General features: G+C 53.2%; 1 protein-coding gene across 1 annotated transcript in view; it reads left to right on the plus strand.

The window, feature by feature from the left end:
• Positions 1-5,236: 5,236 nt before the first annotated feature.
• The window catches only part of LOC145339629 (inter-alpha-trypsin inhibitor heavy chain H6-like), a 31,156-nt gene continuing 9,003 nt past the window's right edge, over positions 5,237-27,389 (plus strand). Inside the window, exons 1-8 of the mRNA XM_080184139.1 lie at positions 5,237-5,362; positions 11,154-11,308; positions 12,206-12,316; positions 14,807-15,054; positions 16,662-16,831; positions 19,755-19,871; positions 22,041-22,212; positions 22,387-23,451. Of these exons, the coding sequence (XP_080040265.1) occupies positions 5,285-5,362; positions 11,154-11,308; positions 12,206-12,316; positions 14,807-15,054; positions 16,662-16,831; positions 19,755-19,871; positions 22,041-22,212; positions 22,387-23,451 (2,116 nt within the window). The 5' untranslated portion in view covers positions 5,237-5,284. The remainder of the gene's footprint in view (positions 5,363-11,153; positions 11,309-12,205; positions 12,317-14,806; positions 15,055-16,661; positions 16,832-19,754; positions 19,872-22,040; positions 22,213-22,386; positions 23,452-27,389) is intronic.

The following is a 27,389-nucleotide window of genomic DNA, read 5'->3' on the forward strand; positions in this document are numbered from 1 at the left end:
TTCCCTCTCTACAGTATGCTTTGTCTGTATAAGCTTACAAGAAACAATACTTTTCACTGTATGTTAATACATGTGGCAATAATAAATCAAATCAAATCAAGTTCTATGCAGTTGGAACTATTGACGATGATGTCATGGCGAGACAGGAAGTTGATGAGTCTTCAAGATCTGATGATGAAGAAGCCCCGAAAGCTTTTGATTCATATCTCAAATTTGTGCAGCCGTTTAATTTTTAAGAAAATTTAATAAATGGAGATTAAGATGTGCAGGTTAGGTTGATTGGCCATGCTAAAATTGCCCCTTAGTGTCCTGAGATGCATAGATTAGAAGGATTAGTGGGTAAAATATGTAGGGATGTGGGGATAGGGCCTGGGTGGGATTGTGGTCAGTGCAGACTCAATGGGCTGAATGGCCTCTTTCTGCACTGTCGGGTTTCTATGATTCTATGTTCTAAGCCCAGGCGGACACGGGGATTCACTCATCAAAGGTCTGTTGAGGCTGGCAGAAAATTGCGACTACGGAACATTGAGTGATGATTCAATTCACCGTCAGATAGCAGTTGGATGGAGCTCTGTCAGATCTCCTGCAGGTTAAAATGGTCAGGGCAGTATACATCGCAAGGCAAACTAAGCTCGGATAAGGTGATAGGCAGCATCTATTTGCAGAGAAGGTGAGATCCCTTGGAAGTGAATGAGTGAAGCCATCCAGTCTGCAGCCCAGAAGGGGTCAAACGGTGGCAGGGGTGGAGGGAGAGGAGATTGCCACTATGGTGAGGGGCAAGAAAGAAATGAACTCTAGGGTTCAGTGTCAGTGCAGAATCCGCACTGCCACACCCAGAATTGTTCAAGAGTGCTGAAGTCTCGCTGAGTACCAGGAAAGACCAGACAAAAGGGTTTTTCAGATATAGAATCACAAAAAATAATGAATAAAAGTATCAGGTCAGTACGCTGCTCTATACAATGGGAACCATTGTCAATAATGTCGTGGCGAGGCAGGGAGTTGGCAAGACTTTGAGTTCAGATGTCAGGATCCTGTTTATAAACCAGGAAGACCAGGAGTAAAATCGAACCTAATCCTTGAGGTTGATGGTGTTGCTGCTGTGTTTAACAGTGGGATACTCAGGAGCAAATTATTTACAGGTTTGGGGAGATCGAAGAACAAATATCACATCTAAGGAATGATGCCAAATCAATTCGCCTCTTCACACTGAGGAAGGTCCCTCACCCACTCATGAACGGGGACAAGGGTGAAAGCTGGGGAAGGGAAGGGTCGCTGGTGGGGGCTACCTCTCCAGTAATCATACCTACAAAATGGAAATCTTGAATTCTCACTCAGCCTGAAACCAAGCCAGCTCAAATAGAATCTGTCTTGAATTGGATTCAGAATCTTGCCGAGTGTTCCCTGTTCCCCAAACTGGAAGCAAACAGCAGATTTTGGCTATTGACTTCGAATCCAAATACTTGGCCACGTTGACAGTATCATTTAAACCATTATTGGCTTTAAGAACAAAGAACAAAGAACAAAGAACAACACAGCACGGGAAACAGGCCCTTCGGCCCAACGAGCCCGCGCCGCCGTCCCACTGTCTGTGACCTATTCATGATTTAGTCTACACCTAACGTGCGAGGATCAGGGAGGTCCAATTTAGGGACAATTTAGTACCCAATCAATCAGCCTAAAAGCACATCTTTGGGGGATGTGGGAGGAAACCGGAGCACCCGGAGGAAACCCACGCAACCACGGGGAGAACGTGCAAACTCCCACAGACACAGGCCCAAATCCATGTGTCCGCACAGCAACAGAGATAGTCTCTGAGCTGTCATGTTGCCCTCGAGATGGTCCAGTTTAAGCACACTAACGACATGAAGCAATAGGCAACTCCCGAAGCAACGTCCAAGAGCAGCCCACTACAACCTGCCGCATGCATGCCCCTTGCTGGACTTAAATGCCTGTGGAGACAAAAAAATTCATTATTAAACAGGCAAAGACTAACATCCCTGAGGCAAAACGTATTCCCAAGCCTACAATGTTTAGTAAGGCCTACTATATCCCCCTATATGTAGCCCGCTCATATGGCTGTCTAAGTGACTCCTTAAACAACCCTAGCGTGCCTGCTTCCACCACCTTACTCGGCAGTGCATTCCACACCCCCACTACCCTTTGCGTGAAAAACTGCCCTCTAATATTTGTCTTATACCTAGCCCCCCTCACCCTTAGCCCGTGACCCCTCGTTCTATCCATTTCTAATAGCGGAAAAAGCTTACCACCATTTACTCTATCTATCCCCTTCATAATCTTATAAACCTCTATTAGATCCCCCCTCAGCCGACGTCTCTCAAGGGAAAACAGCCCAAGTTCATTCAATCTTTCCTCGTAAGACAGCCCTTCCATACCAGGCAACATCCTGGTAAATCTCCTCTGCACTCTCTCCAGGATCTCTACATCTAGTAAACTCTACATTTAGTAAAATGCTATTCAGGATGACATGGTGACACAGTGATTAGCACTGCTGCCTCACAGCGCGGGGGATCCAGGTTCAATTCTGGTGTTGAGTGATTGTCAGTATGGAGTCTGCATGTTCTCCCCATGTCTGTGTGGGTTTCCTCTGGGTGCTCCGGGTTCCTCCCACACTCCAAAGATGTGCAGATTAGTGGGATTGGCCATGCTAAATTGCCCCTTAGTGTTGAAAGATGTGCAGGCTAGGTGGATTGACCATCTTCTCGAGCAGGCTCGATGGGCGGAATGGCCCTACCTCCTGCTCTCCATGTTTTTACGTTTGGGATTAAGGGGAAAATGTAAAGGGTTAATGTCAGAGACGCCAACACTGAGATAACCCAACACAGGCCTGCGTCACAGAAACTCGGATGTGGCAATGCTCCAGTCTGCTTCAGAATTCCTCACATAGTTTTTTTACGTGCACGGAATGTTTTTCTAAAATTCATTCATGGGACATGGCTCTCGCTGTTTAGCCCAGCATTTACCCCCCCCCCATCCCTAATTGCCCCCTTGAGAAGGGGGTGAGTGAGCCGCCATCTTGAACCCGCTGCAGTCCCGTCTGGTGTAGGTACACCCACAGCGCTGTTAGGGAGGGAGTTCCAGGATTTTGACCCCAGCGACAGCGAAGGAACGGTTGATATATTTCCAAGTTGGGCTGATGTTTGTGTGTGTGGTGGGGGGTGGGCGGGCGGGGGGTGGTGGTGGTGGTGGGGGGCGGTAGGTGTTCCCCATGGCGTCTGCCATGACCTTCTAGGGGGGGTAGAGGTGGTGGGTTTGGGCGGCGCTGTCGAAGGAGCCTTGGCGAGTTGCTGCGGTGCATCTTGTAGACGGTACACACTGCTGCCGCTGTGCGTCGGTGGTGGAGGGAGTGAATGTCGAGGGTGGGTGGTTAGTGTGTCGATCGAGCCGGTGGGGGGGGGGCTGCTTTGTCCCAGATGGTGTCGAGCTTCTCGAGTGTTGTCGGAGCCGCGCTCATCCAGGCGAGTGGGGCAGTGTTACTGAGATTAAGGCATACCGCTGACGTGGGAGGGAAAGTGAGGAGGGGGGCAGTGTAGGGGGTCAGCATGGTTGGATTGGGGAGGGGGGAATGAGGTAGAACAGTGAGTGAGGAAGGCAGGGAATGGTCGAGGAGAAGGGATGTGTGTGAGGGATGAGGAGGGTGAGGGTGAAGGGTGGGGTTGTGGGAGATGGGTTGGAGGACGAGTGGGGAGGGAGGGTGGGTAAGGAGAGCTGGGTGTGGGCTGAAGAGGTGGAGGAGGGAGGCGAGTGAGGGACGTGTAGGTGAGAGGTTGGTGTGCCAGGATGGAGGGTTGGGAGGGGGGGGTGGAAGTGGGATTCAAAGGTGAAGGAGGGAGGTGGATGGAGGGGTTGTTGAGGTGGGTGGGGGAGGCAGATGACGGTGGAGGGCTGGAGGAGGGTGAGAGTGGAGGAGAGGAATAAGTGAGATGTGGGGGAGAGAGGGAGAGATGCGGGTGAGGGGGTGGAGGGTTGGACGAGGGTGGGGGAGGAGAAACAGTGGATGAGGGACTGGTTCAGTGGGTGAGGGAGGGGAGGGTGTGGGAGGGGGTCGAGGCAGGGTCATTTGGGATAAGGGAGGGAGGTTGGCTGAGGGGGAGGGTGTTCAGTGTGTGGTTGGGGGTGGAGAAGGGGTTCAGTCGGTGGCTGAGGAGGGGGCGGAGGAATGGTGAGCGGGGGAGGGTGGAGGAGGGGGAGAGGAGTGGTGAGGGGGGAGAGGGTGGAGGGGAGAAGGGTGGTGAGGGCGGGAGGAGCTGGGAGAGGAGTTGCGAGGGTTGGGCAGAGGAATGGTGAGGGGGAGGGGGTGGAGGAGGGTGACAGGAAAGGTGAGGGGAGAGGGAGATAGAGGAGGCGGAGAGGAGTGGCGAGAGGAGAGGGGGTGGAGGAGGGGGAGAGGAGAGGTAAGGGGAAGAGAGGGCTGGAGGAGGGGGAGTGGAGAGGTGAGGGGAGACAGGGTGGATGAGGGGAAGAGGAGAGGTGAGGGGAGAGGGGGTGGATGAGGGGAAGAGGAGTGGTGGGAGAGGGGGTGGAGGAGGGGAAGAGGAGGGAGGGGAGAGGGGGTGGAGGGAGGGGGAGAGGAGAGATGAGGGGAGAGGGGCTGGAGGAGGGGCAGAGGAGAGGTGAGGGGAGACGGGGTGGAGGAGGGGAGAGAAGTGGTGGGGAGAGGGGGCGGAGGGAGGGGAGGAGAGGATGAGGGGAGACGGGGTGGAGGAGGGGGAGAGAAGTGGTGGGGTGAGAGGGGTGGAGGAGGGAGAGAGGAGGGGGTGGTAGAGGGGGTGGAGGAGGGAAGAGGATGGGAGAACTGACCTCCTCCCTCTGTGCACCTGGGAAAGGGTCAGGAAGGTGGTGGGGGCCAGGGCCACACAGCAGCCAGTGTTCCCAATAACCTGAGCAGAATCCAGCCCTGTGTGAATGTTGTCTTTACAGGAGGCAGCCCAGACCCTCCCTTCACCCAACAGGAAACATGGAGAGAGAGAGAGGGGAGAGGGAACGCACACAGAGAAGTACTGGCAAGAGGCCATTCAGTTACTGGGAAACAGAAGGTGCTGGCTCCAATACCATCCTGAAGCAACCTTCTCCTTCCAACCTATCCAGCTGCCCAGTTGTTTACAATTCTTACAAGATCCCTTTGGATATTCACTTAGACCATGAGCTGAATTCAGTTTAGAACTCTTGTCTCTCTCTCTCTCTGTCTCTTTCCCTCTCTGTCTCTCTCTCCCTCTCCCTCACTGGGGGTTCACACCCTCTGCAATATGGCAGCTCCGGTTCCATCATGTTGGTTCTCGGGGTCTGTGTGGCCGTGTTGGCACAGCACGGGGAAAGGACTGGACACACGCATCCGGCAACATCGGTGAGTCTGACCTGGATGTTTGCTTCCGAGCGAGCTGTCAAATATCACTGCGGCCCACCCCCCCACCGTCCACACACCCCTCTCAGCTGTTGATGACCCTCCCACAGTGCGGCACTCCCTCGGCACCGACCCTCCCACAGTGCGGCACTCCCTCGGCACTGACCCTCCCACAGTGCGGCGCTCCCTCGGCACTGATCCTCCCACAGTGCGGCGCTCCCTCAGCACTGACCCTCCACAGTGCGGCGCCTCCCTCAGCACTGACCCTTCCACAGTGCAGCGCTCCCTCAGCACTGACCCTCCCACAGTGCGGCGCTCCCTCAGCACTGACCCTCCCACAGTGCGGCGCTCCCTCAGCACTGACCATCCCACAGTGCAGCGCTCCCTCAGCACTGACCCTCCCACAGTGCGGCGCTCCTTCAGCACTGATCGTCCCACAGTGCGGCGCTCCCTCAGCACTGACCCCCCCACAGTGCAGCGCTCCCTCAGCACTGACCCTCCCACAGTGCGGCACTCCCTCAGCACTGACCCTCCAACAATGGAGAAAGAAAGAGAGAGGCAGAGAGAGACAGAGAGTGAGGGAGAGAGAGACAGAGAGAGAGATTCAGACAGAAAGATAGAGAGAGACACACACAGAGAGTGACACAGAAAGACAGAACAAGACAGAGACAGAGAGACAATGAGAGAGGGAAACAGAGACAGTGAGAATGAGAGGGACAGAGAGAGAGACAGAGAGAGAGAGGGAGAGAGAGAGTGCAGAAAAGATTGAGGAGAATGGTTCTGGGATGAGGAGACTTCAGCTCCATGGATAGATTGGGAGAAGTTGGGAATATTCTCTTTGGGAGAAGAGAAGGTTGAGAGGAGATTTGATGGAGGGGTTCAAAATCGTGAGGGGGGACATTGGAGTCCGGGACAGAGTAGAGAGGGAGAAACTGTTCCCATTGGCGGGAGGATGGGGAACCAGAGGGGGAAACAGGTTGGAGGTGATTGGAGAAAGAAGTGACGGAGACACGGGGAGAGAGTGTTTCACACAGCGAGTGGTTAGGATCTGGAAGGTGCTGCCTGAGAGTGTGAGGGAGGCAGGTTCAATCGAGGCTTCCCCAAGGGAAATTGGGATCATTATCTGGAAAGGGAGAATAGGCAGGGTCACGGGGAAGGGTGGGGGACTGGGCTGAGTTACTCCCACAGGGTCACGGGGGGAAGGGTGGGGGGACTGGGCTGAGTTACTCCCACAGGGTCACGGGGGAAGGGTGGGGGGACTGGGCTGAGTTACTCCCACAGGGTCACGGGGGGAAGGGTGGGGGGACTGGGTGAAATGCTCATACAAAGAGCTGGTACAAACAGGATGGGCTGTAAGGCCTCACTCTTTACTGTGACAATTCTGTGACTGGATTACTCGGGGCATTAGGTTATGGTGGGGCGGTGACTAAACCACCAGACGGTGCCCTGGTGGCACAGTGGTTAGCACTGCTGTCTCACAGCGCCAGGGACCTGGATTCGATTCCCAGCTTGGGTCACTGTCTGTGCAGAGTCTGCACATTCTCCCCATGTCTGCGTGGATTTCCTCCTGGTGCTCCGGTTTCCTCCCACAGTCCAAAGACTGCGGGTTAGGTGGATTGGTCAGGGGGACCAGCAGGGTAAATATGTGGGGTGACGGGAATGTGGCCTGGGTGGGATTGTGGTTGGTGCAGACTCAAGGGGCCAGAAGTCCTCCTTCTGCACTGTCATAGGGATTCTATGATTCTACAACCATACCATGCCACAGATCATAAAACACAGTCTATTAACCTCAAATTACTGTCTCTTTCATTTTCCAGAGAATTAGCCATGACACAAAATGCACTGGGAAGACAAGGGCCGTCACATCTGTCTCAATCTGCCTTTGAAAGTATAACAAGAGAATACTTTCATTTGTATAGCACCCTCATTCTCAGAATTCTGGTATAGAGACAGAGGGGAAAGGTTAACGGCAGGAGCCAGAGGAAGAGGAGTCAGAACGCAACAAAGTCCCGCATGGGAGGTTGGTTAGGAAGGTTCAGTCGCTAGGTATACATAGGGAGGTAGTAAATTGGATTAGACATTGGCTCAATGGAAGAAGCCAGAGAGTGGTAGTGGAGGATTGCTTCTCTGAGTGGAGGCCTGTGACGAGTGGTGTGCTACAGGGATCGGTGCTGGGTCCATTGTTGTTTGTCATCTATATCAATGATCTGGGTGATAATGTGGTCAATTGGATCAGCAAATTTGCTGATACAAAGACCGGAGGTGCAGTGGACAGTGAAGAAGGTTTTCAAAGCTTGCAGAGGGATTTGGACCAGCCAGAAAAATGGGCGGAAAAATGGCAGATGGAGTTTAATGCAGACAAGTGTGAGGTATTGCACTTTGGAAGGACAAACCAAGGTAGAACATACAGGGTAAATGGTAGGACTCTGAAGAGTGCTCTAGAACAGAGGGATCTGGGAATACAGGTACATAATTCCCTAAAGGTGGCGTCACAGGTAGATAGGGTTGTAAAGAGTGTTTTTGGAACATTGGCCTTTATAAATCAAAGTATTGAGTATAAGGGTTGGAATGTTATGGTGAGGTTATATAAGGCATTGGTGAGGCCAAATTTAGAGTATTGTGTGCAGTTTTGGTCACCTAGTTACAGGAAGGATGTAAATAAGGTTGAAACAGTGCAGAGAAGGTTTACGAGGATGTTGCCAGGACCTGAGAAACTGAGTTACAGAGAGAGATTGAATAGGTTAGGACTTTATTCCCTGGAGCGTAGAAGAATGAGGGGAGATTTGATAGAGGTGTATAAAATTATGAAGGGTACAGATAGAGTGAATGCAAGCAGGCTTTTTCCACTGAGGCTAGGGGAGAAAATACGAGAGGACATGGGTTAAGGGTGAAGGGGGAAAGTTTAAAGGGAATATTGTGGGTGGGGGGGGTAGTTCTTAACGCAGAGAGTGGTGGGAGTGTTGAATGAGCTGCGAGATGAAGTGGTAAATGCGGGGTCACTTTTAAGATTTAAGAAAAACTTGGACAGGTTCATGGATGAGAGGGGTGTGAAGGGATATGGTTCAGGTGCAGTTCAGTGGGACTCGGCAGAAAAATCGTTCAGCACAGACAAGAAGGGCCAAAAGGCCTGTTTCTGTGCTGTAGTGTTCTATGGTTCTACAAGCAGTGCCCGGTTACAGAGAGACCGATTACTGGCGCCAGTGATCGCACAGTTCCCCATCTTGGCTAGTCTGACGCACAGACAGCAATGCAGGAGAGCAGGTGCCAGTGAGCGGGTCGGGGCAGTGACAGTGGGGCAAATGTCACGAAGGGGCAAGAGAGGGAACTTCAGCGACGTTTACGATGAGACATTTGCCTGGACAGTGTAGAAGGAGCTTTACTGTGTATCCAACCCCGTGCTGTACCTGTCCTGGGAGTGTTTGATGGGGGACAGTGTAGAGGGAGCTTTACTCTGTATCTAACCCCGTGCTGTACCTGTCCTGGGGGTGTTTGATGGTGGACAGTGTAGAGGGAGCTTTACTCTGTATCTAACCCCGTGCTGTACCTGTCCTGGGAGTGTTTGATGGGGGACAGTGTAGAGGGAGCTTTACTCTGTATCTAACCCCGTGCTGTACCTGTCCTGGGAGTGTTTGATGGGGGACAGTGTAGAGGGAGCTTTACTCTGTATCTAACCCCGTGCTGTACCTGTCCTGGGAGTGTTTGATGGGGGACAGTGTAGAGGGAGCTTTACTCTGTATCTAACCCCGTGCTGTACCTGTCCTGGGAGTGTTTGATGGGGACAGTGTAGAGGGAGCTTTACTCTGTATCTAACCCCGTGCTGTACCTGTCCTGGGAGTGTTTGATGGAGACAGTGTAGAGGGAGCTTTACTCTGTATCTAACCCCGTGCTGTACCTGTCCTGGGAGTGTTTGATGGGGGACAGTGTAGAGGGAGCTTTACTCTGTATCTAACCCCGTGAAGTACCTGTCGTGGGAGTGTTTGATGGGGACAGTGTAGAGGGAGCTTTACTCTGTATCTAACCCCGTGCTGTACCTGTCCTGGGAGTGTTTGATGGTTGACAGTGTAGACGGGGGTGTAATCTGCTTGCGGAAATTATGAATCTGTTCCTTGAGATTCTTTCTGGGCTGGGATTTGACCCTCAACTCAAAACAGAATTCTTGCATTAGCAGCAAACAGTGCACCTATGTGTATGTGCCAACTCTCTTTCCATGACTCATTGTACTGTGCCAAACCAGGGAGTTGCTTTGAGGTAAACACCAGCTTCCATTCCACTTCAGCCTGAGTCACACACGGTGAGGCCTCTCAGGAACAGAACTGTTATGCAGAGAGCAAGGTCAGCATAGGTCACAACAAACATTTCAGCATTCTGTGTAAGACACCCCACAGCAGTGTCTTAAATCCCAGATCCGAGAACTGATATTCCCTTGGTACCAATACTCTGCGTGCATCCAACTGTCAAAGGGATAGTGCTGAGGGAGCGCCGCACTGTGGGAGGGTCAGTGCTGAGGGAGCGCCGCACTGTGGGAGGGTCAGTGCTGAGGGAGCGCCGCACTGTGGGAGGGTCAGTGCTGAGGGAGCGCCGCACTGTGGGAGGGTCAGTGCTGAGGGAGCGCCGCACTGTGGGAGGGTCAGTGCTGAGGGAGCGCCGCACCGTGGGAGGGTCACTGCTGAGGGAGTGCCGCACTGTGGGAGGGTCAGTGCTGAGGGAGCGCCGCACTGTGGGAGGGTCAGTGCTGAGGGAGTGCCGCACTGTGGGAGGGTCAGTGCTGAGAGAGCGCCGCACTGTGGGACGGTCAGTGCTGAGAGACCGCCGCACTGTGGGAGGGTCAGTGCTGAGGGAGTGCTGCACTGTGGGAGGGTCAGTGTTGAGAGGGTGCTGCACTGTGGGAGGGGAGCGCTGAGGGAGCACCGCACTGTGGGAGGGTCAGTGCTGAGGGAGCGCCGCACTGCGGAGGGTCAGTGCTGAGGGAGCGCCGCATTGTAGGAGGGTCAGTGCTGAGGGAGCGCCGCACTGTGGGAGGGTCAGTGCTGAGGGAGCGCCGCACTGTGGGAGGATCAGTGCTGAGGGAGCGCCGCACTGTGGGAGGATCAGTGCTGAGGGAGCGCCACACTGTGGGACGCTCAGTGCTGAGAGACTGCGCACTGTGGGAGGGTCAGTGCTGAGGAAGTGCTGCACTGTGGGAGGGTCAGTGTTGAGAGGGTGCTGCACTGTGGGAGGGTGAGCGCTGAGGGAGCGCCGCACTGTGGGAGGGTCAGTGCTGAGCGAGTGCCGCACTGTGGGACGGTCAGTGCTGAGAGACCGCCGCACTGTGGGAGGGTCAGTGCTGAGGGAGCGCCGCACTGTGGGAGGGTCAGTGCTGAGGGAGCGCCGCACTGTGGGAGGGTCAGTGCTGAGGGAGCACCGCACTGTAGGAGGGTCAGTGCTGAGGGAGCACCGCACTGTAGGAGGGTCAGTGCTGAGGGAGCGCCGCACTGTGGGAGGGTCAGTGCTGAGGGAGCGCCGCACTGCGGAGGGTCAGTGCTGAGGGAGCGCCGCATTGTAGGAGGGTCAGTGCTGAGGGAGCGCCGCACTGTGGGAGGATCAGTGCTGAGGGAGCGCCGCACTGTGGGATGGTCAGTGCTGAGGGAGCGCCGCACTGCGGGAGGGTCAGTGCTGAGGGAGCGCCGCACTGTGGGACGGTCTGTGCTGTATAATGCAGTGGAGTGAAGAGGCATTGCTATTTTAGTGCAGGTTTGGCCTCAATATATAAGTGATTGATAACTTGCACCCATATGAAGCACATTCTCTGCTCCAGGTGGTGATCACTGACTTCCTGATCCAGTCGACAGTGGTGTCGAGATACGCACTGACCACGGTAAAGAGTGTGGTCCACAATCCGGCCTCAGATTCTGGAGAGGCGATATTTGACATGGAGCTCCCTCAATCAGCCTTCATCTCCAATTTCAGCATGTAAGAGACCGAATCACTGATCACCAACTCCAAGACTTGGTTACTGAGAGACAGTGTGAGGGAGCTGGATTAACATCAGCAGAGATACAGTCAGTAACACAGGGTGCTGGGGGGAGAGAGATTACTGAGTGACAGTGTGAGGGAGCTGGATTAACATCAGTAGAGATACAGTCAGTAATACAGGGTGCTGGGGGAGAGGGGTTACTGAGTGACAGTGTGAGGGAGCTGGATTAACATTAGTAGAGATACAGTCAGTAACACAGGGTGCTGGGGGGAGAGGGGTTACTGAGTGACAATGTGAGGGAACTGGATTAACATCAGTAGAGATACAGTCAGTAACACAGGGTGCTGGGGGGAGAGGGGTTACTGAGTGACAGTGTGAGGAGCTGGATTAACATCAGGAGAGAGACAGTCAGTAACACAGGGTGCTGGGGGCAGAGGGGTTACTGAGTGACAGTGTGAGGGAGCTGGATTAACATCAGTAGAGATACAGTCAGTAACACAGGGTGCTGGGGGGCAGAGGGGTTACTGAGTGACAGTGTGAGGGAACTGGATTAACATCAGTCGAGATACAGCCAGTAACACAGGGTGCTGGGGGAGAGAGGGGTTACTGAGTGACAGTGTGAGGGAGCTGGATTAACATTAGTAGAGATACAGTCAGTAACACAGGGTGCTGGGGGGCAGAGGGGTTACTGAGTGACAGTGTGAGGGAGCTGGATTAACATCAGTAGAGATACAGTCAGTAACAGAGGGCTCTGGGGGAGAGGGGTTACTGAGTGACAGCGTGAGGGAGCTGGATTAACATCAGTAGTGATCCAACCATTTTGTTCCACTTGAATTTATCTTGTAATCTCTCTTTCTCTTTCTCTCTCTCTCGCTTGCCCCCTCCTATATCAGAACGGTGGGTGGTAAAGTGTATCCGGCTGAAGTTAAGGAGAAGGAGAAGGCTCAGAAGGTTTACGATGCAGCACGGGCAAGGGGCCAGACTGCGGCACACGTGGCGACAAGGTTAGTGACCCTCCTGGGGGAGGCGCTGCATTGCTTTGGCCCCTTTCAGACCTGTACAGACTCCCTCAGCACTGACCCTCCCGCAGCGCGGTTCTCCCTCAGCACTGACCCTCCCGCAGTGCGGTGCTCCCTCAGCACTGACCCTCCCGCAGTGCGGCGCTCCCTCAGCACTGACCCTCCCGCAGTGCAGCACTCCCTCAGCACTGACCCTCCCACAGTGCGGCACTCCCTCAGCACTGACCCTCCCGCAGTGCGGCGCTCCCTCAGCACTGACCCTCCCGCAGTGCGGCGCTCCATCAGCACTGACCCTCCCACAGTGCGGTGCTCCCTCAGCACTGACCCTCCCACAGTGCGGCACTCCCTCAGCACGGACCTTTATTGGGAATAATCAGTAAGGGACCCTGTACTGGACACAAGACTCCAGGTGTGGTCTCCCCAATGTCGTCTGCAACTGGAGCCGAATTTCCCAAGAGCCACATGGGGATGATCCTGAGCTTGCAATCAGCCTGATGCTGATGGTTTCCGATTCTGGCCACCTCTCGCCAGTGGCCTCAACAGATTCCTGCCCGCAGCAGGCATTGTCCCAATATATTCAAACACATTGAGTGCCTCTCCACCACTCCCTGTATATTTAGCTGGGGCTGGTGTGACACCAGCAAGGTCTACAATAGGTTCATCCAGATGTAAACTTATCTTGGGGGTCTCTCTCCCACAATGCGGCGCTCCCTCAGCACTGAGTAGAGATGAGTATTGCTCCTGGGAGAGAGTAAGCTGGCCAGGCAGGGACCTGGCATTGTCCCCTTGGCGCAGGCTGGCACAGTCAGTTTGGCCCCTCAGACCTCCCCGGTGGGGCTGTGGTGTGATCGGGAAGGGGTCATTGTTTGCCCTGACTGGGGCACATTTGATCACGCCACTCGCTCTGGGTACAGCTGGGCTTTGCCTGCAGACTGAGGCCCTATCCCCTGTACCTGACGGTGTGAATCTCACCCCCTGCTTTTCTGTAACCGAGAATGGTGAGACCTGGGGAGAAACTCAGTTACTCTCACCGGAACCAACATTCTGCCGTTTTGCCCCGTGGATTTTTTTCAGCAGAGAAAGAGGATGTTTGGCCCATCCAGTTGTGCTGACCATCTCAATTTCCTGTCTCTTTACCTTAAATCTATGACCCCCCGCTTTGGTTGTTGACCCCTCTACTCAGGGAGAGTTCCTTCCAATCCACCCTATCTATGACCCTCATAATTTTGGACACCTCGATCAGGTCTCCCTCGGCGTTCTCTGCTCTGAGAAGAACAACCCCAGCCTAGCCAGCCTCTCTCCATCGCTGAAACTCTCCAGCCCAGGCACCATCCTGGGGAATCTCCTCCACACCCTCTCCAGTGCAATCACATCCTGACTTTCACATTCATCATAAAATCCTACAGTGCAGAAGGAGGCCATTCAGCCCATCGAGCATGCACTGACCACAATCCCACCCATTCCTGTAATCCCGCATATTTATGCTGCTGGTCCCCCTGATACTAAGGATCAATTTTAGCATGGCCAATAACCCTAACCCGCACATCTTTGGACTGTGGGAAGAAACCACAGCACCCGGAGGAAACCCACGCAGACACAGGGAGAACGTACAGTCTCCACACAAACAGTGACCCAAGCCGGGAATTGGACTTGGGTCCCTGGTGTTGTGACGTAGCAGTGCTAACCACTGTGACACCACGCCACCCCATTTTATACTTATTTCCACAATGTGTTTCAATTCATCCACCTTGTGGCAAATGTTGCGCGTATTCAAATAAACTTCAGATCCGTCTTGTTAACATCTCTGCCAGCACTCTTGCCTTAGTGCCCGCGCTGTTACTGGTGGCACGGTGGCACAATGGTGAGCTGCGTCACGGCACTGGGGACCCAGTTTCGATTCCCGGCTCGGGTCACTGTCTGTGTGGAGTTTGCACGTTCTCCCCGTGTCTGCGTGGGTTTCCTCCAGGTGCTCCGGTTTCCTCCCACAGTCCAAAGATGTGCAGGTTGGGTTTATTGGCCATGCTAAATTGCCCCTTAGTGTCAGGGGGACTATCTACAACAAATGCATGGGGGTTATGAGGATAGGGCCTGGATGGGATTGTGGTCCTGCAGACTCGATGGGCTGAGTGGCCTCCTTCTGCACTGTAGGATTCCATGATTCAAAGATGTGCAGGTTGGGTTCATTGGTCATGCTGAATTGCCCCTTAGTGTCAGGGGGACTAGCTAGGGTAAATGCATGGGGGTTATGAGGATAGGGCCTGGATGGGACTATGGTCAATGCAGACTCGATGGGCCGAATGGCCTCCTTCTGCAGTGTAGGATTCTATGAATCAACCTACTTGCACATTGTTGGAGCGCTGGCACTATTACTTTGTGTTAAGTCCGACTGCTCCCTCATTTTCCAAAGCTTTGTTTGTAAAGGCATCCCCCAGCCCCTACAACATGTCATGATGTGGATCACCTCCCCCCCCCCAGGGGCCGTGAGACGGAGAAGTTCCGGGTCGCTGTCACGCTGGAGGCCGGAGGCCGGTTGAGCTTCGAGCTCACCTACGAGCAGCTGCTGTCCCGGCGGCTGGGCCGCTACGAGCTGGCACTTGGCGTCCGTCCCCAGCAGGTGGTGGACAACCTGACGGTCGAGGTGGTCATCGCCGAGCCGGCTGGCATCGATCTCGTCGAGGTGCTGCCCCTCAGGACCAGCAGGCTGTTGACCAACAGGCTCAGAGGTGAGGAGGAGAGGGAGGAGGGGTGGAGGGCATGGGGAGCGGGAGGAGCAGGCAGGAGGCGGGGGCGTCGGGGGATTTCGCGGAGAGACTGCACAGGGAATTCCGAAACTGGGATTGACCTCTGACCCCTGCCAGCTGCCATTTTGAGGCCTAGCGGAGGTGTGACCTGGGCAGGCCATGTTGGTAAGAAATGAGACCCCCCCCAACCCCGCCAAACATCCTGGGGATTTGTCTTTTTATCCCACCAACCTTCCCTTCCGGTGGGCCTCTCCGCCCTGTCTCTTTGCAAGTGGGCCTGACTGGAGCCTGTGCAGTTACTCCAACCGAAAATGGCACCCTCCCCACTGCCCCCCACCCCGCCTTCCCCTGGGCGGGATTCCCTGCTAGAGCGATGTGATACATTAGGCGCTGAAGGTAAGCATGCGGGTACAGCAGGCAGTAAAGAAGGCAAATTGTATGTTGGCCTTCACAGAGAGAGGATTTGAGGAAAGGGATTGGGATGTTTTACTGCAATTGTTGGCGAGGCCACACCTGGAATACTGTGTGCAGTTTTGGTCTCCTTATCTGAGGAAGGATGTTCTTGCACTCGAGGGAGTGAAGTGAAGGTTTACCAGACTGATTCCTGAAATGGCAGGACTGATGAATGAGGAGAGATTGAGTTGGTTAGGATTGTATTCAATTGAGTTCAGAAGAATGAGGGGAGATCTCATAGAAATCTATAAAATTCTAACAGGACTAGACAGGGTAGATCAGGAAGGATGTTCCCGATGGTGGGGGTGTCCAGAACCAGGAGTCACAGTCTGAGGATACAGGGGTGACCGTTTAGGACGGAGATGAGGAGACATTTCTTCACCCGGTGAGCCTGTGGAACTCACTACCACAGGAAGGAGTTGAGGCCAAAACATTGAATGTTGTCAAGAAGCAGTTTGATATAACACTCGGGGGCGAAGGGGATCAAAGGATATGCGGGGGGGGGGAAGGTGGGATCAGGATATTGAGTTGGATGATCAGCCATGACCATAATGAACGGCGGAGCAGGTGCGAAGGGCTGAGTGGCCTTCTCCTGTTCCTAGTTTCTGTTTCTATGTATCTCATAGAACCTTATAAAATTCTAACAGGGTAGAAAGAACGTTCCCAATGGAGGGAGAGTCCAGAATCAGGAGTCATTGTTTGAGGATACAGGAGAGACCATTTAGGACTGAGGTGAGGAGAAATTTCTTCACCCAGAGGGTGGTGAATTTGTGGAATTCGCTCCCACAGAAAGTAGCTGAGGCCAAAATGTTGTGTGATTTCAAGAAGGAAATTAGCTATAACTCTTGGGGCTAAAGGATAAGGGATATGGGAGGGGGGCGGGGATTAGGATATTGAATTTGTTGATGAGCCATGAATGACAGAGCAGGCTGGATGGGCTGAATGGCCTCCTCCTGCTTCTGTTTATTATGTGTGGGTGGAGCTCTCTTTGTCAAGCGGGCGATATTGGTCTGAAGCAAGGGTTCAGAACGAGGTGAAGGGGGAGGGAATTATCTCCCTCGGTGGGGGAGGGGAAGGGTATGGACAGGCAGACCCTCGCTGGATAACCCCTTCCACCTCTCCCGTCGCCTCCGCAGGTACGCAGGACGTCCCGGACGCCACCTCACTCGAGCGCACTGCCACCTGTGCCAGGATCCGCTTCACACCGAGCGCTGAGCAACAGGCCCAGTATTCCAGCCAAGGTATCCAGGGAGACTTTGTGGTCCAGTACGATGTCCCAATGGTCGACCTCATTGGGGACGTGCAGGTTAGTGGGGGGGGATGGGGAGGGGAGTGGGGAGGAAACCGAGCGTCCAGAGGAAGGAAGTGGGGGACTCGGTGGGGTTGTATTTTTATCTTGGCAACTGTAAATTTCAATCAGGAACAATTGCACAGGAACAGGGGGAGGCCATTCAGCCCGTTACACAGGAACAGGAGGAGGCCATTCAGCCCCTCTTGGGCCTGTTATATAGGACCAGGAGGAGGCCATTCAGCCTCTTTCAGGCCTGTTACACAGGAACAGGAGGAGGCCATTCAGCCCCTCTCAAGTCTGTTATATAGGACCAGGAGGAGGCCATTCAGCCTCTTTCAGGCCTGTTACACAGGAACAGGAGGAGGCCATTCAGCCCCTCTCAAGTCTGTTATACAGGAAGAGGAAGAGGCTATTCAGCCCCTCTCGAGCCTGTCTCAACAGTCAGTCAGATCAGGGCTGATCTGTATCTTAACTCCACCTTCCCGTCTTGATTCCGTGACCCTTAATCCCCCATCCCTTCCCCAACAAAACTCGAGGCTGAAATTTCCAACTGCACCCCCCCCACCCCCACTGCCTCAACAGGTTTTGGGGAGAGAGAGTTCCAGTTTTCTGCTCCCATTTGTGCAGGGAAGTGCTTTCTGAACTCCCCTCTTTCTCCAACCCACTGCCGAATGGCCTGACTCTCATTTCAAATTTCTGTCCCCCTTGTTATGGACATTCTCCCTTCCCCCCACCAGAGGAAACCGTTTCTCTCCATCGATCTATCAAATCCTTTAATAATCTTAAACTCCCAATCAGATCGTCCCCTCAATCTTCCACACTCGAGGGGATACAAATGCGGTCTGTGTGATCTGCTTTCAGTGTTTAACACTTCCAGCCTCGGGATCATTTTGTACTGAACCCTCTAAAAGACTGACCTAACGTTCTGAACCTGTCTCTGATTGTGGTGGATGTGTGCATTGTGTTTCTGGATCTACATGTTTGTAAGTCTGCAGATGTGTCAATGTGTGTGTGTTTCTCTGTGTTTCTGTGAGTTCTTTTCTCACTCTGTATGTGTATATATTTGTGTGTGTGCATATTTGTATGTGAGTGTCAGTGTGTGTGTGTGAGTGTCCTTCTGCGTGTGTACATTTCTGTGTATGTGTGTACTTGTGTGTCTTTGTATGTGTGTGTGTGTGTGTATTTTATGCATCTGTGTGTTTGTGTGTGTATTTTATGTGTCAGCATGTCTGTGTGTGTGTGTATTTTATGCGTCTGTGTGTTTGTGTGTGTGTATTTTATGTGTCAGCATGTCTGTGTGTGTGTCTGTATTTTATGTGTCTGTGTGTTTGTGTGTGTGTATTTTATGTGTCAGCATGTCTGTGTGTGTGTGTGTGTGTGCGTGTGTATTTTATGTGTCAGTATGTCCGTGTGTGTATGTGTGTGTGTGTATTCCATGTGTCAGTATGTGTGTGTCAGTGTGTGTGTGTGTGTGTGTGTGTGTGTATTTTATGTGTCAGCATGTCCGTGTGTGTATATTTTATGTGTCAGAATGTCCGTGTGTGTATGTGTGTGTGTGTATTCCATGTGTCAGTATGTGTGTGTCAGTGTGTGTGTGTGTGTGTGTGTGTATTTTATGTGTCAGCATGTCCGTGTGTGTATTTTATGTGTCTCTGTGTGTGTGTGTGTGTGTGCGTGTGTACGTACACATGTGTGTCAATGTGTGTGCTTCTCCAGGTTCCCTTAGTTTCCGCTATGACATCCTCCACGGTCGATCAGTCCGGTCCAACCCACTCTTGCCACCCTGGCTCACTTGTGGAATTGTGCGACTGGGGGCTGAGTGAGTGGGAGACAGCCCTGGGGCGTGGGGTAAAAATGGGAGCTGCAGGAAGAGTGTGGAAGGGGGTGAGCAGGGAGGGGGAAGATGGGGAGATAAGCTGGCTGTGCTGTAAACTGGCTGGCAAAGAGCTGGGATGAAAGAGTGCATTGTGTCTCTGAGGCTGAAAGGCAGGAAACGCTGTGGGCTGGTTTTATATTGCAAAGAGGTTCGAGGCTTCCAAGGTTGTCTGAAGTGGAGCCATACACCTCGGCTGCCTCCAGGCACGGCCGCACTCTCAGCCTTGACCCTGCCTGGGCTTCCTGTTTTCCCCGAAACACTCAAAGCCCATTACACAATCATCAGTTGTAGGCAAATTGTCCGTTTCTTGCACACAACCGGACCCTCGCCAAGTACAACAGGAAGGAATCAGCTCACCATTCGACTGAACTTTGAAGAAACAGCCCTTACATGAAAGGAAATGAATAGGACCCTTGTCAGGAAAAAGAGAGTAACCACCTTCAGCACTTGACATCGTTGTAATGTGCGTTTAACAGGTAGTGGTGGATCATCAGTAAAAGGGAAGTAAGTCATGTCATCCAGTCTCAGTTTCACTTTGCCCTCCGAGCGTAACACGGCGCACACAGCTCTGTTGCTCATCGTTTCCAGATTTCTATCCATCTGTACATGTTCTCATGTGCCTAGATTCAATAGATGGACACTGTCTATACTCAAATGACTCTCATTCACACCAGGCACCCCCGCCCCAGTATTGAACTTCTGACATTGCAACACCCCCCGAGTATTGAACTTCTGACATTGCAACACCCCCCCAGTATTGAACTTCTGACATTGCAACACCCCCCGAGTATTGAACTTCTGACATTGCAACACCCCTTCAGAACTGACCCTCCCACAGTGCGGCGCTCCCTCGGCACCCACCCTCCCACAGTGCGGCGCTCCCTCGGCACCCACCCTCCCACAGTGCGGCGCTCCCTCAGTATTGACACCAATGGGGAATGTTTTGGTTACTGGCATGCTAGTTTCCGATTGGGGGTTTGGATCTTTAACAGACTGAAGTGGATAATAATTTTTAACTGGTTCATGTGTGAGACTGATTGGTTTCTGTCTTTCTGCTCACAGACCTACAACGGATATTTTGTTCATTACTTTGCCCCAAGAAAGTTACCTATTGTTTCGAAGGATGTCGTCTTTGTTATAGATGTCAGTACATCCATGATCGGACAAAAGCTCAAACAGGTAGTTTCTTTCAGTAACAGCCTGTGTTTCTCACACTCCATCACCATGGCGAAACAACACCAAGTCATTTCACAGCACCTGAATCTGACTCCGAGCTCCATCAGGAGATATCACAGAATCCCTGCAGTATAGGAGGCCATTCGGCCCGTCGAGTCTGCACTAACTACAATACCACCCCGGTCCTATCCCCATAACCCCACATATTTCCCCTGCTAATGCCCCTGACATTAAGGGGCAATTTGGCCTGGCCAAACAACCTAACCCACACACCTTTGGAGTGTGGGAGGAAACCAGAGTACCCGGGGGAAACCCCCGCAGACGCGGGGAGAACGTGCAAACTCCACAAAGTGACCCAAGCCGGGAATTGAACCCGGGTCCCTGACGCTGTGAGGCAGCAGTGCTAACCACTGTGCCACCCCCATCAGGGATAGGCGACTAAACATTCAGTCAGAGAGGTCAGTTTTTAAGGAGCGTCTTAAAGGAGGACGGAGAGAGAGAGACAGGGAGAGGGGGAGAGAGAGAGACAGAGACACAGGGAGAGGGAGGGAGAGAGAGAAACAGGGAGCGGGAGGGAGAGAGAGACAAACGGGGAGAGGGAGGGAGAGAGAGAAACGGGGAGCGGGAGGGAGAGAGAGAAACGGGGAGCGGGAGGGAGAGAGAGAAACGGGGAGCGGGAGGGAGAGAGAGAAACGGGGAGCGGGAGGGAGAGAGAGAAACGGGGAGAGGGAGGGAGAGAGAGAAACGGGGAGCGGGAGGGAGAGAGAGAAACGGGGAGCAGGAGGGAGAGAGAGAAACGGGGAGCAGGAGGGAGAGAGAGACAAACAGGGAGAGGGAGGGAGAGAGAGAAACGGGGAGAGGGAGAGAGAGAGAGACAAACGGGGAGAGGGAGGGAGAGAGAGAAACGGGGAGAGGGAGAGAGAGAGAGAAACGGGGAGAGGGAGGGAGAGAGAGAAATGGGGAGCGGGAGGGAGAGAGAGACAAACGGGGAGAGGGAGGGAGAGAGAGAAACGGGGAGAGGGAGAGAGAGAGAGAGAAACGGGGAGAGGGAGAGAGAGAGAGAGAAACGGGGAGAGGGAGAGAGAGAGAGAAACAGGGAGAGGGAGGGAGAGAGAGAAACGGGGAGAGGGAGAGAGAGAGAGAAAAACGGGGAGAGGGAGAGAGAGAGAGAAACGGGGAGAGGGAGAGAGTGAGAGAGACGGGGAGAGAGTGAGAGAGACGGGGAGAGAGTGAGAGAGACGGGGAGAGAAAGAGTGAGATGGGAGAGACAGGGAGAAGGAGGGACAGAGACAGGGAGAGAGACAGAGAGTGCGAGAGGGAGAGACAGGGAGAGAGACAGAGAAGTTTAGGGAGTGAATTCGATATCTTAGGGCCCCCCAGGCAGCTGAAGGCACGGCCGCCAATGGTGGAGCGATGGGAATCGGGGGATGTTCAAGAGGCCGGAATTGGAGGGGGCGCAGAGATCTCGGAGGGTTGTGGGAGATTACAGAGGTAGGGAGGTTTGTGGGGTTGGAGGAGGTTGAAGAGATAGGGAGGGCTGTCAGGGATGGAAGAGGTTACAGAGATAGGGAGGATTTAAGGAGCTGGAGAATATTACATAGAAAGCGAGGGTTGTAGGGGCTGGAGGAGGTTACAGAGATAGGGAGGGTTGTAGGGGCTGGAGGAGATTACAGAGATAGGCAGTGATGTCAGGAATGAAGAAGGTTACAGAGCTAGGGAGGGTTGTTGGTGCTAGAGAGGGTGCAGAGACAAGAAGGGTTTTAGGGGCTGGAAGCGGTTTCAGAGATAGGGAGGGTTGTAGGGGCTGGAGGGGGTTGCAGAGATAGGGAGGATTTTTGAGGCTGGAGGAGGTTACAGAGATAGAGAGGGTTGTAGGGGCTGGAGGAGGTTACAGAGATAGGGAGGGTTGTAGGGGCTGGGGAGGGTGTAGGGATGGGGAAGGTTGTAGGACTGGAGGAGATTACGGAGATAGGGAGGGTTGTAGGGGCTGGGGAGCGTGTAGGGATAGGGAAGGTGGAGGGGCTGGGGAAGGTGCAGGGATAGGGAGGGTTGTAGGGGCTGGAGGAGATTACAGAGATAGGGAGGGTTTTGGGGGCTGGAGAGGGTGTAGGGATTGGTTCTGAAGTGTATGGTTTTTCTATCATTGCTGTTTCTCTGCATGTTGACTCACAGACGAAGGAGGCGATGAACACCATCCTGAGTGACCTCCACACTGACGACTATTTCAACATTATCACCTTCTCGGATGTCATTGAGGTTTGGAAGGTGAACCAATCGATCCCAGCTACCAGACACAACGTGCAGAGAGCCAAGCAATATGTGAAGAAGATGGAAGCCTCTGGGTGTATGTGGACCCATTCTGCCTCATGTCCCTGAGGCAACCCTCAGTACTCAGCTAACCATGCTTATCCTTCTCTCCGTCCATTACTACCTCTGCCCCTCTCTCTCTCTCTGCCTCTCTCTCTCCCTCTCTCTGCCTCTCTCTCTGTCATTAACATTGCCTCCTTCTCTCCTACAGGGACTGACATTAATGGAGCGCTGCTGACAGCAGCTGAGTTGTTCCGTAAAGGTGGTTCCTTGGAGCCGAGCGTCCGGCGGGGAGGAGAGGGGAGAAACAAGGTGCCGCTGGTTATATTCCTGACGGACGGGGAGCCGACCTCGGGGGTCACCTCGCCCAGTGCCATCATTAACAACACCCGGGCGGCCATGGGAGGCTCACTGTCCCTCTTCTGCCTGGGTTTTGGTGACGATGTGGACTTCCCCTTGCTGCAGCGGCTCTCGCTCGACAACCGCGGAGTGGCGCGCCGCATCTACGAGGAGGCCGATGCCAGCCTCCAGCTCAAGGGCTTCTACGATGAGGTGGCCAGCCCGCTCCTCTTCGATATCCAACTGCAGTACCTGGACAACCGGGTGGAGGAGGTGACCCAGACCCTCTTCCCCGCCTTCTTCAATGGCTCGGAGCTGGTGGTGGCCGGGAGGCTGCGGGACCCAGGACAGCAGGCACTGCGCGTACGCCTGCAGGCCTCAGGCTCGACCCAGGCCCTGGAGCTGGAGAACAGCATCCCGCTGAACGGCAGCCAGGCCACTCTGCCCTGCCCGGGGCCGGCGATCGGGGCCCAGGCCTTCGTCCAGAGGCTCTGGGCCTACCACACCATCCAGGAGCTGCTGCAGGCCCAGCTGAAGGTGGACGACGCAGCGGGCCGCAGGCTGCTGAGGGAAAAGGCCCTCGCCCTGTCGCTCAAATACAACTTTGTCACCCCGCTCACCTCCATGGTGGTTGTCAAGCCCAGCGTCGACGAAGAGGCTGCGGCCCCGACGCCCTCCCAGCCCCCTCTGCCCTCCGCCACCCCCGCCTCAGCCCGGAGGCCCACTGCTTTGCCCAGAGACCCCCTCCCCACTCTGCCCACAGCCAAGGCGGCTACCACGCTCACTGCTCACGGCATGCCCGCCCCTCAGGCAACCCCAGGCCCATCCCCGGCAGACCCTGCACCACCGGCGTCCACCGACCTTCTCTCCCTCAGGAGCCATCTCCAGCTGCAGGAGGTGGAGAGCTTGATTAGTACAACCATGCTGCGGTCCAGTGGTAAGTGAACCAAGAACACCCGTGTGCACCTACACGCCAACCATTGCCTGCAAGGCAGAAAGAGAGATAGAGAGACAGAGACAGAGAGAAAGAGAGAGTGTGACAGACAGAGAGAGAGAAAGAGATAAACAGAGGGAGAGAGAGACAGAGAAAAAAGAGAGACAGAGAGATAGTAATGGACAGAGAGAAGGATAAGCATGGTTAGCTGGGTACTGAGCGTTGCCTCAGGGACATGAGGCAGAATGGGTCCATATACACCCAGAGGGCACAGCCAATTGGTGATGCTAAACCCCGTTCCTCGCACCGGCCCCAATCTTGACCGCTACAGACACAGATGCCCAAAAGGTTCATCTGCCCCCTGTTGTCAACAGCCTCACCAATCCTCTTGGCTCCTAAAATGGACACCATGCCCGAAGCTTTAGTAGCCACAGCTGAGGCACGGTGGAGGGGAAGACGAGGGTTAGGGTTAGGATTACCATCTTGTCCGAAAGTCCAGGTGGCTTGATGGACACACTCAAAGGCTTTCACAGTCGCCACATTTGCGACATTCAAAATAAAAAATAATCATAGAATAGAATCCTACAGTACAGAAGAGGCCATTCGGCCCATCGAGTCTGCATCAGCCACAATCCTACCCAGGCCACATCTCACGCATTTCCCTTGCAAATCCCCCTGACAGTAAGGGGCAATTTATCATGGCCAATCCACCTAACCTGCACATCTGGAGTGTGGGAGGAAACCGGAGCACCCGGTGGAAACCCACACAGACACAAAAAGATCATGCAAACTCCACAGAGGCAGTGACCCAAGCCGGGGAACCGAACCCAGGTCCCTGGCGCTGTGAGACAGCAGTGCTAACCACTGAGCCGCCGTGCCACCAGAAAGAGGATTCGGAAGGACTCAGCAGTTTCAACAGCGTCTGCAGAGAGAGCCATGCTGAATTTCCCCTTAGTGTCCAAAGATGTGTAGGTTAGGAGGACTGGCCATGTTATATTGTCCCTTAGTGTCCAAAGATGTGTAGGTTAGGAGGACTGGCCATGTTATATTGTCCCTTAGTGTCCAAAGATGTGTAGGTTAGGAGAACTGGCCATGTTAAATTGTCCCTTCGTGTCCAAAAATGTGCAGGTTAGGTGGATTGGCCATGTTAAATTGTCCCTTAGTGTCTAAAGATGTGTAGGTAAGGGGGACTGGCCATGCTAAATTGTCCCTTAGTGTCCAAAGATATGCAGGTTGGGGGATTGGCCATGCTAAATTGTCCCTTAGTGTCCAAAGATATGCAGGTTAGGGGGATTGGCCATGCTAAATTGTCCCTTAGTGCCCAAAGATATGCAGGTTAGGGGGACTGGCCATGCTAAATTGTCCCTTAGTGTCCAAAGATGAGCAGATTAAGTGAAGTGGCCATGCTAAATTGCCCGTTCGTGTTCAAAGATGTGCAGGTTAGACGGTTGGCCATGCTGAATGTGCAGGGTCATGGCTGGGGTTTGGGCCTGATAAGATGCTCTCTTGGAGAGTCAGTGCAGACTCAATGGACTGAATGGCCTCCTTCGCCGCTGTCGGGATTCTATGGTTAACCAGCCTCAGGTAGTCGTGCAGAGAGAGCAGAGAACTGATCCAGACACGCGTAATCAGAAGCTTTGAGATCCCGAGAGGGTGCTGGGGAAGTGGGGGGGTGGTGGTGGGGATGCGGAGATGATGTTTCTAGAACCAGGAATCGGGGGAGTTGGGGAGGGGTCACTGTCTAAAAGCAAGAGGGAGATGAGGAGGAATTTCTTCTCTCAGAAGGTGGTCAGTCTGTGGAGTTCTCCCTTCCCTCCCAAGGCAGCAGTGGGAACACTGGATTTGGGAGCAGAGATTGGCAAATTCAGCCCTTCGAGCCTGCTCCGCTATTCAATTAGATCATGGCTGATCTCCCCCTGGAATCAAATCCATCTCCCTACCTGTTCCCCCATATCCCTTTAACCCATTTTTTAAAATCAGAAATATATCTATCTGCTTCTTGAAACCATTCAATGATTCAGCCTCCATTGTGCTATGGGGCAGCAAATTCCACAAATTCACCACCCTCTGTGAGAAGTAGTTCCTCCTCATCTCGGTTTTAAGTCTACTGCCTCTCAACCTATACCTGTGACCTCTTGTTTGAGATTGCCCCGTAAGAGGAAACATTTGGTCTACATTTATCTTATCAATCCCTTTTAAAATTTTATATACCTCGATTAGGTCCCCTCTCATCCTTCTAAACACCAGCCATTTCGAGCCCAAACTGTTTAATCTCTCCTCATACGTCAACCCCTTCATCCCCAGAATCAATCTGGTGAACTGCCTCCAATGCCACCACATCCTTACTCAAATGAGGCCAAAACTGGACACAATACTCCAGGTGTGGTCTCACCAACACTCCACACAATTGCAACAACACTTCTCTACTTTTATGCACCAGTCCCTTTGCCATGAGGGCAGCACGGTGGCGCAGTGGATAGCACTGCTGCCTCACAGTGCCAGGGTCCCAGGTTCAATTCCCATCTTGGGTCACCGTCTGTGCGGAGTCTGCGCGTTCTCCCCCGCGTCCGTGTGGGCTTCCTCCGGGTGCTCCAGTCTCCTCCCACAGTTCAAAAGACATGCTGGTTGGGTGCATTGGCCATGCTAAATTCTCCGTGTTACTCAAACAGGCGCTGGAGTGTGGGGGAGATGAGGGGATTTTCACAGTAACTTCATCGCAGGGTAAATGTAAGACCACTTGTGACACTAATAAATAAATAAAATTGTCAACAGTCTTTCATGTGGAACTTTGCCAAAAGCCTTCTGGAAGTTCGCCGAACTAATGTTCGCCCAGGACGAGGATGGTGTTGAGTAGCCAAGATTCACTTTGATGTTTTTTTCTTCTCTCTCTTTGTAATTATATTCTCTGCGGATCCTCACAACATCTGGATGTTCATCACTGTTTCATTCCCAACAGATTTGCTCGTCCAGTCAAAGCCACTGTTCGATTATTATGGTAAGCAAAGGTGAGGGGAGTGCGCCATTGGTAAACCGACTCAGTGAAGAGGTATCAGTCTCACGGTGGGGATTAGGTCAGGAAAGGCAACCGGGGAAAGGCAGCAATGGTGCAAAAGAATTGACGTCCTTCTCTGACAGTAGCCAATCAGATTGAATAGCATGCTCCTTCACCCGTGTGTGATAGGCCAGATCAACCTGTACTCAGCCAGCCCATGACCATGAAACCCAAACTAAAATGGCCATTTCTGTGTGATTCCACGAAAGGGCAGCACTTGCGGAGCAATCCTAAGTGAGCTGATGGTTACGCTAATGACGGATTTATGACCATTGGCAACGTGGCTCATTTATACTCGCTCGAGGTGTGGTTCAATCTGAATTTAGATTCTGAAATAAACCCTTTGTGAGAGGAGAGGCTCGCCTGATTTATTTTTTGCTTCTTCCTGTGGTTCTGTGGGACCAGGTCAATGAGCTGGTAAACCACAAAACCTAGAACGCAGCTCCGGGGTACCTGCCTCAAATCCCAGCACAGGAGATGGTTTCAATGAAACAAAATCATCCTGTGGTAGCACAGGTGAGCTGAACAAGAAAATCTGAAAATAACGTTATGCACGCTCGAGGTGCCCTGGATTCATACACTGGGGAATATGTCCTCTGCAAGGAAAAGGAATGTGTCCAAGCCTCGGGTCCTTGTTTGTTTGAACCTCCCCAAGAGGTTGGGAAACCAAGTAGTTCCCCATTGTTTCTCCCCCAACCCTCACCACAAGGCTAGACTTGGGTCAATCAGAGCTGACATTCCTCCTGCAGCTCACAATGCAGCAATCCTCAGAAGTTTGGCATTCTTGTGTGCGTCCTGACGAGTGCAAGGGGAGAAGCTTTGGTGACAACTGTCGCCTTTCAGCAAACTTAAAAGTTCAGCACTGCCCAGCAACGATTGTGAGCTTAAT

The sequence above is a fragment of the Carcharhinus amblyrhynchos genome, unplaced genomic scaffold (assembly GCF_965287045.1).
Source record: "Carcharhinus amblyrhynchos unplaced genomic scaffold, sCarAmb.v2.hapA chromosome_576, whole genome shotgun sequence".
NCBI classification, from domain to species: Eukaryota; Metazoa; Chordata; class Chondrichthyes; order Carcharhiniformes; family Carcharhinidae; genus Carcharhinus; species Carcharhinus amblyrhynchos.